Consider the following 14,764-nt stretch of genomic DNA (forward strand, 5'->3'; position numbering starts at 1 on the left):
TTTTAAATTCAAAACAAACTGTGGAACATTACGCCTCGTTAGCCGAAGAGTGCCGGCTTTTTTGTCTCGTAACCGAATGTGGTGTTTTATCTGCGTTTAAAAATAAATGTTTCATTCAAAAGTCGCATTTTGCACTTGTCTTGGTGTATGGCCTATCGTGTGTGTAATCCGTTTTCACGGAGATTATGTCCAAAACCAAGTCGTCATTATAAATATGATCATTCTTACCGTGTTACCATGAAAACCCCAGTAATGATATCCCAATCATGTAAATTAATTGTTGTGTTTTGTGTTATAATCTGAATCTGAATAGTGTAGCGCGATAGCCATTTACAGAGCAAGCACGTGTACCAACTAATGTTATTTGTCCTAAAACAAGCGATATATTTTTGACATTATTAATTTCAAGGTCATTGTTTGTCCTAGCTGGCCTCATTTATCAACATATCGATATTTATTTATCTATTACATTTAAGATTTGAGGCTTTGCATGGTGGAGTATCGGTATCGTTTCGGTTTGCGGTAACACCATTTGGTAATAAATACTGCTTAGAAGATATTTAGTTCTGAAAAGAACTTGTCCTGCTTATTATCAACTTTCGCTGAGTAGTTTTTGTTGTTCTAAGAACAGTCCTGCTTTATGTTCTAACAGAACTTGTCTTTGGTCTCCAAAGACATTTATTTACCCAGGGTATGCCCACACAGTTCAAAACTGGTTTCCATTGGGGCCCTGCATACAATAACTAATGACTACAAACATTGTATATACAATACATTACAAATTCAATACACTACAATTCAATACAATGGGATAAAACATTATTAATTTTGATTAATGCATGTAGTTGTTAAGCAAATAATCTTGTAAATTAAAACTATTATAAAAATGTACTGTGTGAAGGCTATGCCTACATCTTTTGAAAAAAAATGTCCCTTCAAAACTGGGTGCGATCCCCCCCCCCCCTCCCCCCCCCTCCACCCAATAATAACAACTCAAAAACATCAAAAACAAAAGACCAACCCTTATTTTATTTTTACCGGTCGGGGAAAATCCCTGATGTGCATCGATCATGCATAAAATTATAGACCTCCGTGACTGGACTTGCGCCCTCTGTTGATGAAGGTTGGTCAGCACTGCACTCACATCATCACACATGTCACACAGACGGTTGTACAACTTCGCGCTACATTTCCATTTCGCATTCGTCTACGTCTTGTCTGAGAAAACAGCTGAGGTAGTAAACACGTTTGACAGTTAGGCTAGCGACTGCCGAAACATTTTTAACACTATTAAAGCTGTTTGTGAACCTTGTCATCATGTCTAATCCTTGTGCTGGATGTAACAAAACAGTGTACTTTGGTAAGTAGGCCCCCCATTTAATTTCTACGCACTCACCTTCATTTGTGATTGTGACAGACAATGCGCGCGCGTAATGAAAGCGTTTAATACCGGAAAGAAAGCAACCTGATGCTACTTCGGCGGTTGGATACAACTACAACTACAAAGCCATGGAGAGTCAAGAAAATTTTTGTATTTTTTTCCTAACAAAATTGGAAATGTTTCTCAGTCCCAGGTTAATGTCTTATCGTCATTTTTGCAATGACTGACCTTCATTAAGAATGAAAAAGCAGGGTCAGGTTGCAACTAGACCCGTGAACGTGGCGTTGTACATTGTATGTATCGTTCACGGGTCTAGGTTGCAACATTCTTTCCGCGTTACCTGCGCAGATTATGGAGGGTCGAGGATGCTTTAGCTTGGCTATCGTTACGCGACGACAGCCATGTCATGCATGTCATGACAGCCGTAATGCTTAAATGCTATCGTTACAGCAATGCAAAAACACCATTTACATTACAACTACCCTTCTGAATTCCAGCCAGAGCACTTTTGTAGCTCGATTGGTTATACATGTTATACGCTTGAACTTGGGTGTTGGGACCGAATCTGCGCTGTGGTTGTGCCAAAACATTTTTCTTTTTTTCTTTTTTTGTTAAAACTAGGCCCGGCCTACTAACAATAACATGCTAAGCCTTACATGTAGTTATAATAATAAATAATAGTTATTTAATATCATATATTTACTTTTATTGAAGTAGGGGTCCTAGGCCTAGATTTCATTTGACAGGCGGCGCATTAAAAACACTTGTCTGCAACTTGTGCAAGCGGCTATTCCATAGACTAGGATTGTTTTTTGGTTTGGTTTGAATATCTGAACCCCCCCCCCTCCCACCCCTCCCACCCCCACGGCCCCACCCCCAACCCTCCCCCTTGGTGTACCACTGAACTTTCGCTGTTTTTGTTTCGTTTGTTCCAACCTTGAATCCATAGCCAAAAGACTGTTCAAATATAATGAACTTGATAAATGTTTTGTGTTTTTGTATACGTTCTCACGTTGGAATATGGGGGTAAATTGTACATTGAAATTAAATGTGAAATTGGATTGATACTGCACATCAGAGTGTAGCCATGTAAATCTACACCTGTAGGCTGTTCTCGAGATGTCTGGTAAAGTTTACCGTATGTGCTTGCCTAGTGTGCTAGCTGCCTTCTCAGCACTAGTAGTAGTAGTATTAAGGCCAAAAAAACAATTTGTTCTACTTCTGATTACATGGCATTCGGAAATAGGGTTGGTAGGTAGGGAATTTTTTTTGGCCAATTTTTTTGTGTACGATCATATGGAGGCGTCTGCTTGTAGTCAAGGGTAAAAGGTAGAAATTGATGGTTTTGGATGTTTTTTCCTCATTTTTCCCATAAAAAAATTTAGGGTAGGGGCTCTTAGAATAGAGTAGGTAGGGAAACCGGAAGCAGAACTGTTTTTTTTTTGGCCTAAGCAAGTCAACTGCATTATGTTATTTCACGAATCTCAGTGGGGATAATTGGGATTGTCCATAACCACACTGTCCCACCTAGCGTAATATGTCTGGGTGTCACAACGCACATACCTCTCCCCGTTATAATGAGGCCTGCACACAAAACCATCTGAGCCCTTGCCACAATTGCCACAGTCTGTTATTGTACATGTTTGGTTTACATTCTACACCAAAACAGGAAGCTTATTACCATAATAAGACATAAGCCTATTTTCTAAATTATTAAACTCACCTTTGAAGCTGATATTCAGTTGCATTACAAAAAAAATATTTAGGCCAAAAACAACAATTGTTCTGCTTCCAATTAGGCATTCAAAAATAGGGCAGGTACATTGTAGGTAGGGGAAAAAAATGTCGCCAATTTTTTTTGTGTACGATCATGAAGGCGTCTGCGTTTAGTCAAGGGTAAAAGGTAAAAATTGATGGTTTTGGGTGTTTTTTTCCCCCCCTCATTTTTCCCATAAAATAAAGTACGGTAGGGCTCTCACTAGTCTCAGAATAGGGTAGGTAGAGAAACTGGACCCTTTTTTTTTGTTTTTTTTTTGGTCTTACACTAGTATTAGAGGGCAGGGCTTTGATTTTGAGAGAACTTTTGGAGTAAAATGAGTATGAAATTTGATGAATCTTTCCATTATTATAACCCTCCATAGCCCCTTTAACCATAGACCCTTACTACGGTGTTCTCAAGTGCAACATGACAACTGAACTTGCCATCCAGCTGAGCTGACACTCTTGGCCTCGATGATCCCCCCCCCCCCCCCCCCCCCCCCCCCCCCGGCTCTCTGACAATTCCTGCATGCAGGATTCAGGATTAAATTTGGTTTCAGTTTCTGTTGCTCAAACCTCAAGACTTGTCACAAAAGATTTTCTTGTGATTTATGAGTCACAGCCTTTGCTGAACCTTGACATTAATTTTTGGGGCGGAGGGAGTTTCATAATGTGTACACCCTTAACTTGTTGAAATATCTTTTTACAGATGTTGAGGGGTTTCTTTTGTGGGGTGGGGTGGGGATGTGGCTTGTTAAACCGCTGAATTCTGACAAATCTTCAACTTTTGATGAGTTAAAGAGACAGTTATCTGTACATCGTCACCACCCAATAATTAAACCAAACTGTCTTTTCACTAATTTTGAGCATTTTAGCCAAAAAAACATGATCCTCAAACTTGGAATTTCAACCAAACATTTGCAAACATCAAAAAATAAAACTACCAAATCATTTTGAAATACCTTGCTGGACTGTTAGTGAATGACAGCGTAAAGCATCCTGTAAAATCATGGCACCTGGAATACTGTCATTTTCAAGAAAAGTGGTATTTTTGTATCAATTTCCAATGCTGGTCAGCCGACCAGCATTGGAAAAAACTTGGTTTTTTTCAAATACTGGCCCCAATTGACCATCGCACTTGTTTGCAATCGATTACACACCTATGAACGGGTACAAGCCAGCTAGACTGGTTCCCTGACCTTACAATTCCCCAATGTATGTAAACTGCTCTGTTTCTTTTATGGAGTCAGGGAACCAGACTACAGGAAAATGATTGTTTTTCTTGGTTTTTATAGCATGTTCGAACCCAAAACCTCAAAAAAGTCAGTGCAACCATATTTTCTATATACATATTTCCAAGCCCCCAATTCCATCCATTTCTGAAACTTACAGCAAAAGCAAATGATGTATATTCCCTTTAACTACTACTTTGTTTAATGTTACCGATATGTAACTAACAATAAACATTGTATCGTATTACCTCATGTATTAACACATTGTACAAAGTCTATATGTGCACATGCTGCTTGCAAAACACAATGTATGTCATTCACAGAGTGGTTTTAGTCGCAATTGTCCAAAGTGTAAATAGATCAAAATACCAAAAAACTCTGATGTTGATTTAACAAAAGATGCAGGTACAATGTACATCATACTGTGTACACATTGTAATGGTATTTGAACGGGAAACATATTTTATGTGTATGCATACATGTACATCTACTGGTACCTGCTGTTGTGTAGACATACAGGCATGAATTAATAATGTCTCTGCAACATCAAAATTTACAATGTACCCTGAACATTCAGTAAGGTGTAGATTTCTTTTTTTGCAAGTTTCACAGTAGTAACAATTTTGCAAATTTTTTTTTTTTTAATATCAAAATTGGAATAAAGTTTTCACAAAAAGGGGTATTATTAACGTCCTTTGATAACATGAATTCCTAAATTGTTTAATTTCACTTTTAAAACACAGTGGGTACAGACATGTATTCTTTACTTCTGTACCTCAAACTTCTGGCAAAAAAAGGTCAAACCCACTTACAAACAAAATCATGTCATAATTAACCTCCTAGAAAGAATTAGAAACATTCCAGAAAGTTGACTTCCATCACAGGTGTTAGGAACCATTGATGTTGTTTAATTCAACCATTATAATTGAACATTTTGCAGCGTAACACCTGTAGGCCTATAATGGTTCGTCACGGCTTAACCTATTTTCAGCTTTAAGCTCTTTCAAGCTTTGAAAATAGTTTGATCAAGCTTTGCAAACTGTCTTATTTGTCTCCCGTTTTACTAACGCTTAGCTTCAGATCATTACATACACAAGACTTGTTCTCCCATACAATACCATAAATGCCATTCTTTATCTCAGTGGAACCATAAAGGGACCTTTTGTTGGGATTTTTCTATAAACTATTCCAGTACCAGACATGCTTGGGGCGTATTATGCTTGCCCGGTTACCAAGTATGTCGAGTTGGCAGGCATTGTCGAACTTGTTGGTCTAAGGCAGGATAAACAATCTTTGACCTTATTCCAATAAAACAAAATGTAAAATGTCATGTTGCCTGTGTGTGAAAATTTGGGTGTGTTCAGTGAGTTGTGGAAACTCACAAAATGTTACTGTGCATTGTCAAGGCAATGCTTTGTGTTTATTTCAGGATGTACAGTTATTATTTGCAATAAATTATAAAATTTTGCCAAAATTGGGGGGGGGGGGTTTAGAACATTTTGCAGAAGTTTAATGGCCAAGCTACTAAAAGAGTAAGAATGTTAATGCATGTGCTTGTGTATACACACACATACTGGAATTTGTATCCTTGTGGAGACATTTTTTTGTTCTCGTGTACTAAAGTTTTTGAGTTTGAAAGTATAGTTTCAAAATGCTCAGGACTATTTTAACCAGGATTAATTTCCTGGACTGAAATTCGGACTTAATATCCCTTTTTAAAATATAACATACTTCAATTTGCGACATATATCAACCTAGCTTGGAAATTCCTAGTTTTTGAGTAAAATCCATACATGTACATGTATCTATTTAGTGATAACCTTGTGGAGACGTATTCATCTATAGAAATTGCCCTGTGGACTATACAATCTTATGTTCCCTATTATACACATGTCTGCAGAGGGTGCCGTGTATCAGATCAGCACAGCATTCCATCCACACATTGCATATTATGTACAAACATGTGTACATGTACATAATTTTAGTTGCCTAATGTATTGATTTATTCAGTTAGTGATAATTACATTCAGAACTGCACACCGCATCATTTATACACAACAATATCATTATCACTGTCACACATTAAAGGTAACTCCATCATTTGTAATTTGTGCATTTTGTACGTTTGAAGTAACAAAAGTGCTCAAAATCTAAAGAAGGGTGCTGAACAACTAACATGATGAAGTTTCAGCTCAGCTTTGGCTGTATATTTGGAGAAAAACAGCATTCTAGGATCTCAATTTCAAATCAAAAATACATAAAACAGTCACAGATTTGTGCTATAAATACGCCTACGACACGTCACACGTACAATGTATTTTGTCGCAGCTGTGACACATCGTGGGAATACGACGTGTCTAGCGCTGCGATGCATCGTAAGCTAAGATGAGTTCCATGAATTCAGGTGCTGGTCCCACATACACTCATCCTTATCTACATGTATGTAAATGTAACATGTATGCATTGTAAATTCCTTGGGATTATAAAGATTGTGTTGTTTATACATACGGCCATTAAAACTGGGTGTGGTTACATGTAGTGCCTACCATATCTTGTATCGTTTCCTTCCTCCATGGTATCACCAACATTGTTATCAATCAGTAATGGCAGCTGAAATACTATCCAAGCGAGCTTTTAAGACTTTTAAGCGTTTTTTTTGTTGTTGCTCACTTTCCCCCGATTCCATCCCAGGGTCAAGTTCCTGTTCAGAATTATTGATATTCCCCAGCAACAAAACAAAATTTGAAAATCTTAAACGTCAGTCAGTTAGTCAAACTTTGGAACCGTCAGATGCTGTCTAGAATCAGCTGTCGCAATCTCCTGAAGACGGTCAGAGCTCACTGACCAGAACGTCTGGTTCTTTTCAGAACCATTCTCTTAGTTTGAGAAACTATTGAGAAAGTCTCTGTAAACCTTTCATTCATTTTCATTCAATGCAAAGCCTCAAATCTTCCTCAACTGTCAAGAGTTTCAGTTGGCTGTAATGGGGAGTAAATTGCTCACAAGCCCCAGAAAGATTAATTCCATCTAATTCTGATGGAGTCACCCAAGCCTGTTTTGACACCCATTTTTTTCCACGTTTTGCTTTAGGTACAGTCTCTGAGAAAATCTGCCTCTCATTCTACAGGGCAGTTGTACAATGTATGCCCCAACAACAATATTTGATTTTCAAAAAGTAAACTTACACTTACATTGTATATGCAGGTTCCTCTTTCAACTCTATTATTGACTTGATGAAGCTTTAAAATGCTGCTAAAAGGTTATTCACACTAGTCTTTCAAACACTTCAAATCAAAGAGTCAGTAAACACCGTTAACCAGAGCCCCAAGGTACGTTATGATTTGCAGTGTATTCATAAGTTAGGACATGGCTGGAGGCAGCAGCTTGTTTACGTGTCTAGCTTACAAGAAAAGAAATGTTAATATCATGAGAACCTTTAACAGAATAATCTCCACCTTTAGCCTTACCAGAATATATTTTGTCCAAGGAGTAATTCATTTTAGCTGTTAAAACATTTACAGTGTATGTTGCCCATAGATGTTGCCGGTTTAGACGGCGACGCATTCCTTTCAGAAACAAACTGCTCCTGAAAACAAAATTAAATTCAGTCCATCAGTTTTGTAAACTGGTGTACAAAATGTAGCAACACAGGATGGCACCAATTTATAATTATCAGTGTTGTCACATCATGGTGCTTCAGGTAACCGGACTAATATGACGGCTTTTAAAATAAGGGTGTGTCACAAATTTCTGCAAATCTTAAAGTCTGATCTTTTTTTCTCTCATTTACTTCTCAGCTGAGCGGTTAGTTGCTATGAACAAAGACTGGCATAAAGTATGCTTCAAGTGTGCTGATTGCAAGCAAACACTGACACCAGGAAAACAAAGTGTGGTAAGAAGTCAACTCATCTAACCTCACCAATGCTATCAGACTATAACATCACCTCACTAGCTCTTAACCTCATCCAACCCTACCTCACTCAGTAAGTCAGGTGTAGTGATTGTCAGCATACCCCGACACCATGAAAAGTGTGGTAAGAAATCAACTTACTTGACCTCACCCATGCTATCAGACCATAACATCACCTCACTAGCTCTTAACCTCATCCAACCCTACCTCACTCAGTAAGTCAGGTGTAGTGATTGTGAACAAACCGTGACACCTGCGAAACAGAGTGTACAATGTACCTGTGTAAGAAATCAACTTAGTTAACCTCACCCATGCTATCAGACCATAACATCACCTCACTAGCTCTTAACCTCATCCAACCCTATCACCCAGTATGTCAGGGTTAGGGCAAAAAGAAAATGTCAATGGGAAAACAGAGTGCATTTAAACTTCACCTTTTCAACCTCACATGCCTCAGCAAACCTCACCTCTTACTCCAATTTTAAAGGATTAATTGCAAACACCCCACCAGATCTCATGTTCGTTTTTCATCATGTATAGCAAACCAGTTGAACAGAATTAATTTTTGTGCTTCAATTTCAGCATGAGAATAAACCCTACTGCAAAACGTGCTACGGACGGAACTTTGGACCAAAGGGTGAGTACGAAACCAGTTACTAATAACTATGGATAAACATTGGATTATGTTGGATGATTGGTCTGAATTATTTCCCCAATCTGAATAATGCTGCATTTCAGAAGTTTAATTTCCTGCAAAACTACCCAGATAAGGAATACAAATATTAACAGTAAACCTTATTTTGTAAGATTTATCACTGAAAACATTGTCTAATATGTAGGTCTCTCTCAAATGACGACATTTCCTACTGACCATCCATGTGCATCGGCATTTTGAGCGTCAACTTGCATAACGCGCATTTGCTGCGTTGTATTTCAAACACATTTCGAGCAACAAGCGCTTTGGAACATGTTTTACACTGCACAGTGCGTGCTTGATTGCCCAAAATACGCAGTTGCAGTTCTCCTACAGAGATGGCGGTCTTTGAGAGAGACCTATTGTACTTGAACAAGTTCAAGCAAGATTTATACAAGATGTATCTCATTAATTCTGATGTGTGGCCCATTATGAATTGAATTGCAGGCTACAGCTCTGGCAATCCATCTGCCGTCAATAGTTACGTGAGCAAGTAAGAGCGGGAACCAGTGATGAACAACAAGGGAACCAGTGCTGTATCTCAAAACCTGCGCTCCATTCTTTAATCTCTTGTACTGCGCTATAATCTCCCATGATGCACTATGATCTCCCATAATGCACTTTAATTTCCCGTAATGCACTATTGTAGATATAGACACTGCTTCAAACTGCTTAGAACGATTTGAAAAAAAAAATCAGTTTCAAAGACTAGAGATATTCATTCCATTAAAATCTTTTTCAAAGGCATTACTTTCAGCCTTTATTTTTTTATAATTTGGGAAATGATACAGCATTCCCTTGCAGTTTTGCACCCAAAAATCTTTTTGGGAGCAAACAATTTTGGAAGTTAGTTGTTTATTAGAGGACTCGGACTCGGAAGTTCTTAATTTATCGAGAAAAAACAAAACTCGTAAAATGTGAGTTGGGGTTTAATTTTCTTTGTTTTTTGGGGCTTATAGCTGCATTTTTTCCCCAAAGAACAACTTTCTAATCTTATTCTTCCATTTACGAACCCATTATACATCCAAAAGTGTTTCCAAAAGTGTTTGACCTGCACTTCTGCAAAATGCACTTCAACTGTGAACTTCATATCTTTGCTTTCGTCAATTGTTGAGCTTTTACAGTAAATCATTCCACTCATTCATTTTTCTCATTCATTGTTTTTCATGTTATTCCTAGTATGTTTTAACGTAATTGTAAGGTAGGCCAGTAAAATATTGTATTCGCTTTAAAGAGCAAAGTACTGCATGTATGTATGTACCGGTACCTGTATATATGTGTAGCTTACAATGAAGTGATTCTGAAGTTTTGAAATTCTGTGGTAAAGTGAAAAAATTGATCAAGATCCATGCCAAGTCATTTTTGATTATTACCAGAATTTTCTTAATTTTGAAAAGAGATCCCATTTTGTGATATGGATCCCATTGAGTGACATCAGACGTTAATTCCTAGCTCCTTCTTTGCGATCAAGTACTACACCCCATCATCCCTGACCAATCCACGCCCATTAATTACTGGCAATCAATTTGGCCATGGTCTTTATAGCAGGTGTTGCTATCACTCTGTGACATTCACAAGTCCATCAGGGAATTGCCTACAGGCAAATTAATATGTTTTGGCTCATGTGCCGTACATGTGTTCCCCATCAACAGCAGATCGCCTCTTGGAATAAAATTATAATTTTTAAACATAGGGACCAATTAAACCACTGTACGATTATTTCCTGATTCCAATTAGTAACAGAAACAAATTTCTCCTCTCAGGGTCTGAATCACATTTTATTTTCATGACATTTTTTGTAAAGATTATTTTTTATCTTAGGAATGCATACACCAGAGGCTGTGTTTACCAGTGAACCATGATATCACTGGCTTGTTTTATTATAATTTTTCTGTCTGGCTAATGTCTGTTGATTGATATGTGGAGCATTGGAGACCAGCCCCTGCCCGTATTGCAGAGTTTATGTAGCTCATATCATGTCGCAAAGATCAGTGGAGTGTTTCATGCTAGGGTTTCTTTTTCTATTCTCCATTTATTTTGTTTAAATTTGCTGCGGGATAGCAGCTCAACAAATCATTAAAGGGAAGATACAACATTTGCAAACACCAAAAAACCAAATGATCAAATTATCATGGAATATCTTACTGAATTGATAGGGAATGACAGTCTTAAAGCATCCTGTAAAATCATGGCTCCTGGTGTGCTGACATTTTCAAGAAAAATTGTATTTTTCCAATGCTGGTCGGCCGACCAGCGTTGGAAAAAAAATGGCTTAAGTCTCTCTGTTAGTCTGTAGTCCGTAACAAATGTGGACATTGTCTATTGTTCACCATGTTCACTACAAACACGCATTTTAACTGATTTCAACCAAACTTTGTCAAAAGTATCAATAGCCAATCCCCAACATGTTACATGACCAAACTGGGGTCAAAGGTCATCATATGCATTTGGGTCAAAAATCTGTACTAAAAAAACACTACTCCCAAAAATAAGGCACAATCACGTGACTCATGCATGAACACGAATTTGTTGGCCCGCAGCTTCCGAGATATTTCTGGTTTGAGCTTATTGGTTAGTCAGTCGAGTAGTCACTTGATTGATTTTGGTTGGTTTGGAAGATGTTTGGTCTCAAAAGTAACCAATCAAGAGACAGAATTTTCTTAAATGTCAGGAAGGTAAATGAAGAAAACTGACGAGTCCTTGTTAATCAGTCTCACATTATCTCGATGTATTCACTAATATTTTATGTGTGTATTCTAGCTAGTATTTCACTTTTGTGAAACATTACAATTGAATGAAGAATTATATAAGTGTTGAAATTATATATACTGAAATAATCATATAGATTCAAATAATTACTCTCCTGAATTTGCTTGCAATAAGCCATTCCAAATGAATAGATAAATTCTAAATTGTATTTTGCCAATATGTAATTGTTGCTGTACATTAGTGTAATCATTGTGTGTTGTTATAACTTTTAATGCATGCCATTATTTGCATTTTCACATGACCAAAGAATTGGGAAACTTTCATGGTAATTATTTCCTAATATTGAAACAGTTATACATGCAAATGTTGTTTTTTCATCTCTGAATATCTCAAATCATTCTGTCCACAAACTTTTATTTTTAATTTTCAGCAAGATCTGAAATGTTAGAGATTTTTCTTTATAAACTGACATTTTCAGTTTTGAAAAGTACTTTCATAACTCATTTTGTGGGCCGGAACAAGTTCCAATTCCTAGTTTTTGTAGTATAATTTCTAAGATTATTTTTAACTGTAAATTACTGGTTCTTGTGAACTTTCATTGAAATATATATGTTTCTTTTTTATCTGACTATTCAGTGATATTCAGTGATATAGTTTGTGAATACAATATGTAGAATTATGTATAGAAAGCTAATAATCTTGTGTCTGTGCCTTTGTTTGTTTGTTCTACCCCATTCAAATATATTATTCCTAAAACTTCATTCCCCTAAGTCGCCGAATGGACTGAAATTGTTTTCAAAATACTTTACGACAATTTCAGGTAAAATCACTCAAAATACTGAATTTCGTTTTCTCCAAAAATGGATGATTTTTGCCGCAATCTTCCATATTGTGTGTATTAGAGTATTGATTGATGTTCATCTTGCATCCAGATGAATTTCTGCCTTGTTTTGAGAAAACTCAATTTTTGGCCAATTTTGACTAAAAATGTAAGGCTAACCCCTTGCATTTTTTTCAATTTTGGCCAAAAAATGAAATTGCTTGAAAGTTGCTAGAAAGATGCCTGAAGGGCCCTAGGACACATTCCAAATCGATTTCTGGACAATTGTGTTATTAAAGGGGAAATTCCATCAACAATTTCAGGTAATATCACTCAAAAAATGTATTTCTCTTTCTCCAAAAATGGATGATTTTTGCCGCAATCTTCCAAATTGTGCGTATTAGAGTATTGATTGATGTTCATCTTGCATTCAGATGAATTTATGCCTTGTTTTGAGAAAACTCAATTTCTGGCCAATTTTGACTAAAAATGTAAGGCTAACCCCTTGCATTTTTTTTCAATTTTGGCTAAAAAATGAAATTGCTTGAAAGTTGCTAGAAAGATGCCTGAAATGCCCTAGATCACATTCCCAATTGATTTCTGGACAATTGTGTTATTAAAGGGGAAATTCCATCGACAATTTCTGGTAAAATCACTCCAGAAATGTATTTCTTTTTCTCCAAAAATGGATGATTTTTGTCCCAATCCTCCCAATTGTGCGTATTAGAGTATTGATTGATGTTCATCTTGCATCCAGATGCATTTCTGCCTTGTTTTGAGAAAACTCAATTTTTGGCCAATTTTGACTAAAAATGTAAGGCTAACCCCTTGCATTTTTTTCAATTTTGGCCAAAAAATGAAATTGCTTGAAAGTACAAAAGTAGCTAGAAAGATGCCTGAAGGGCCCTAGAACACATTCCAACTCGATTTCTGGACAATTGTGTTATTAAAGTCCGTCGACAATATTAGGGTAAAATCACTCAAAAAATGTATTTCTTTTCCTCCATAAAATGGATGATTTTTGCCCAAATCTTCCAAATTGTGTGTATTAGAGTATTGATTGATGTTCATCTTGCATCCAGATGAATTTTTGCCTTTTTTTGAGAAAACTCAATATTTGGCTAATTGTGACTAAAAATGTAAGGCTAACCCCTTGCATTTTTTTCAATTTTGACCAAAAAATGAAATTTCTTGAAAGTTACTAGAAAGATGCCTGAAGGGCCCTAGAACACATTCCAAATTGATTTCTGGACAATTGTGTTATTAAAGGGGAAATTCCATCGACAATTTCTGGTAAAATCACTCAAGAAATGTATTTCTTTTTCTCCAAAAATTAAAGATTTTGGCCCAATCCTCCCAATTGTGCGTATTATTTGATTGATGTTCATCTTGCATCCAGATGAATTTCTGCCTTGTGTTGAGAAAACTCAATTTTTGGCCAATTTTGACTAAAAATGTAAGGCTAACCCCTTGCATTTTTTTAAATTTTGGCCAAAAAATGAAATTGCTTGAAAGTTGCTAGAAAGATGCCTGAAGGGCCCTAGAACACATTCCAACTCGATTTCTGGACAATTGTGTTATTAAAGGGGAAATTCCATCGACAATTTCAGGTAAAATCACTCAAAAAATTTATTTGTTTTTCTCAAAAAATGGATGAATTTTTGCCGCAATCTTCCAAATTGTGTGTATTAGAGTATTGATTGATGTTCATCTTGCATCCAGATGAATTTCTGCCTTGTTTTGAGAAAACTCAATTTTTGGCCAATTTTGACTAAAAATGTAAGGCTTACTTACCCCTTGCATTTTTTTCAATTTTGGCCAAAACATGAAATTTCTTGAAAGTTGCTTAAAAGATGCCTGAAGGGCCCTAGAACACATTCCAACTCGATTTCTGGACAATTGTGTTATTAAAGGGGAAATTCCATCGACAATTTCAGGTAAAATCACTCAAAAAATTAATTTCTTTTTCTCAAAAAATTGATGATTTTTGTCCCAATCCTCCCAATTGTGCGTATTAGAGTATTGATTGATGTTCATCTTGCATCCAGATGCATTCCTGCCTTGTTTTGAGAAAACTCAATTTTTGGCCAATTTTGACTAAAAATGTAAGGCTAACCCCTTGCATTTTTTTCAATTTTGGCCAAAAAATGAAATTGCTTGAAAGTTGCTAGAAAGATGCCTGAAGGGCTCTAGAACACATTCCAAATTGATTTCTGGACAATTGTGTTATTAAAGTCCGTCGACAATTTCGGGTAAAATC

At 36.7% G+C, this 14,764-nt stretch overlaps 1 protein-coding gene across 1 annotated transcript; it reads left to right on the plus strand.

Annotated features, from left to right (window-relative positions):
- The first annotated feature begins 1,152 nt into the window (after positions 1-1,152).
- Positions 1,153-11,908, plus strand: LOC119732157 (cysteine-rich protein 2-like). The gene is made up of 4 exons (XM_038205566.1): positions 1,153-1,360; positions 8,169-8,263; positions 8,864-8,918; positions 9,423-11,908. Exons 1-4 carry the CDS (start codon positions 1,318-1,320, stop codon positions 9,470-9,472), a joined length of 243 nt encoding a protein of 80 aa, XP_038061494.1. The 5' UTR covers positions 1,153-1,317; the 3' UTR covers positions 9,473-11,908.
- Positions 11,909-14,764: the final 2,856 nt, after the last annotated feature.

This window comes from Patiria miniata, unplaced genomic scaffold (assembly GCF_015706575.1).
Source record: "Patiria miniata isolate m_02_andy unplaced genomic scaffold, ASM1570657v1 HiC_scaffold_24, whole genome shotgun sequence".
Classification (NCBI taxonomy): Eukaryota; Metazoa; Echinodermata; class Asteroidea; order Valvatida; family Asterinidae; genus Patiria; species Patiria miniata.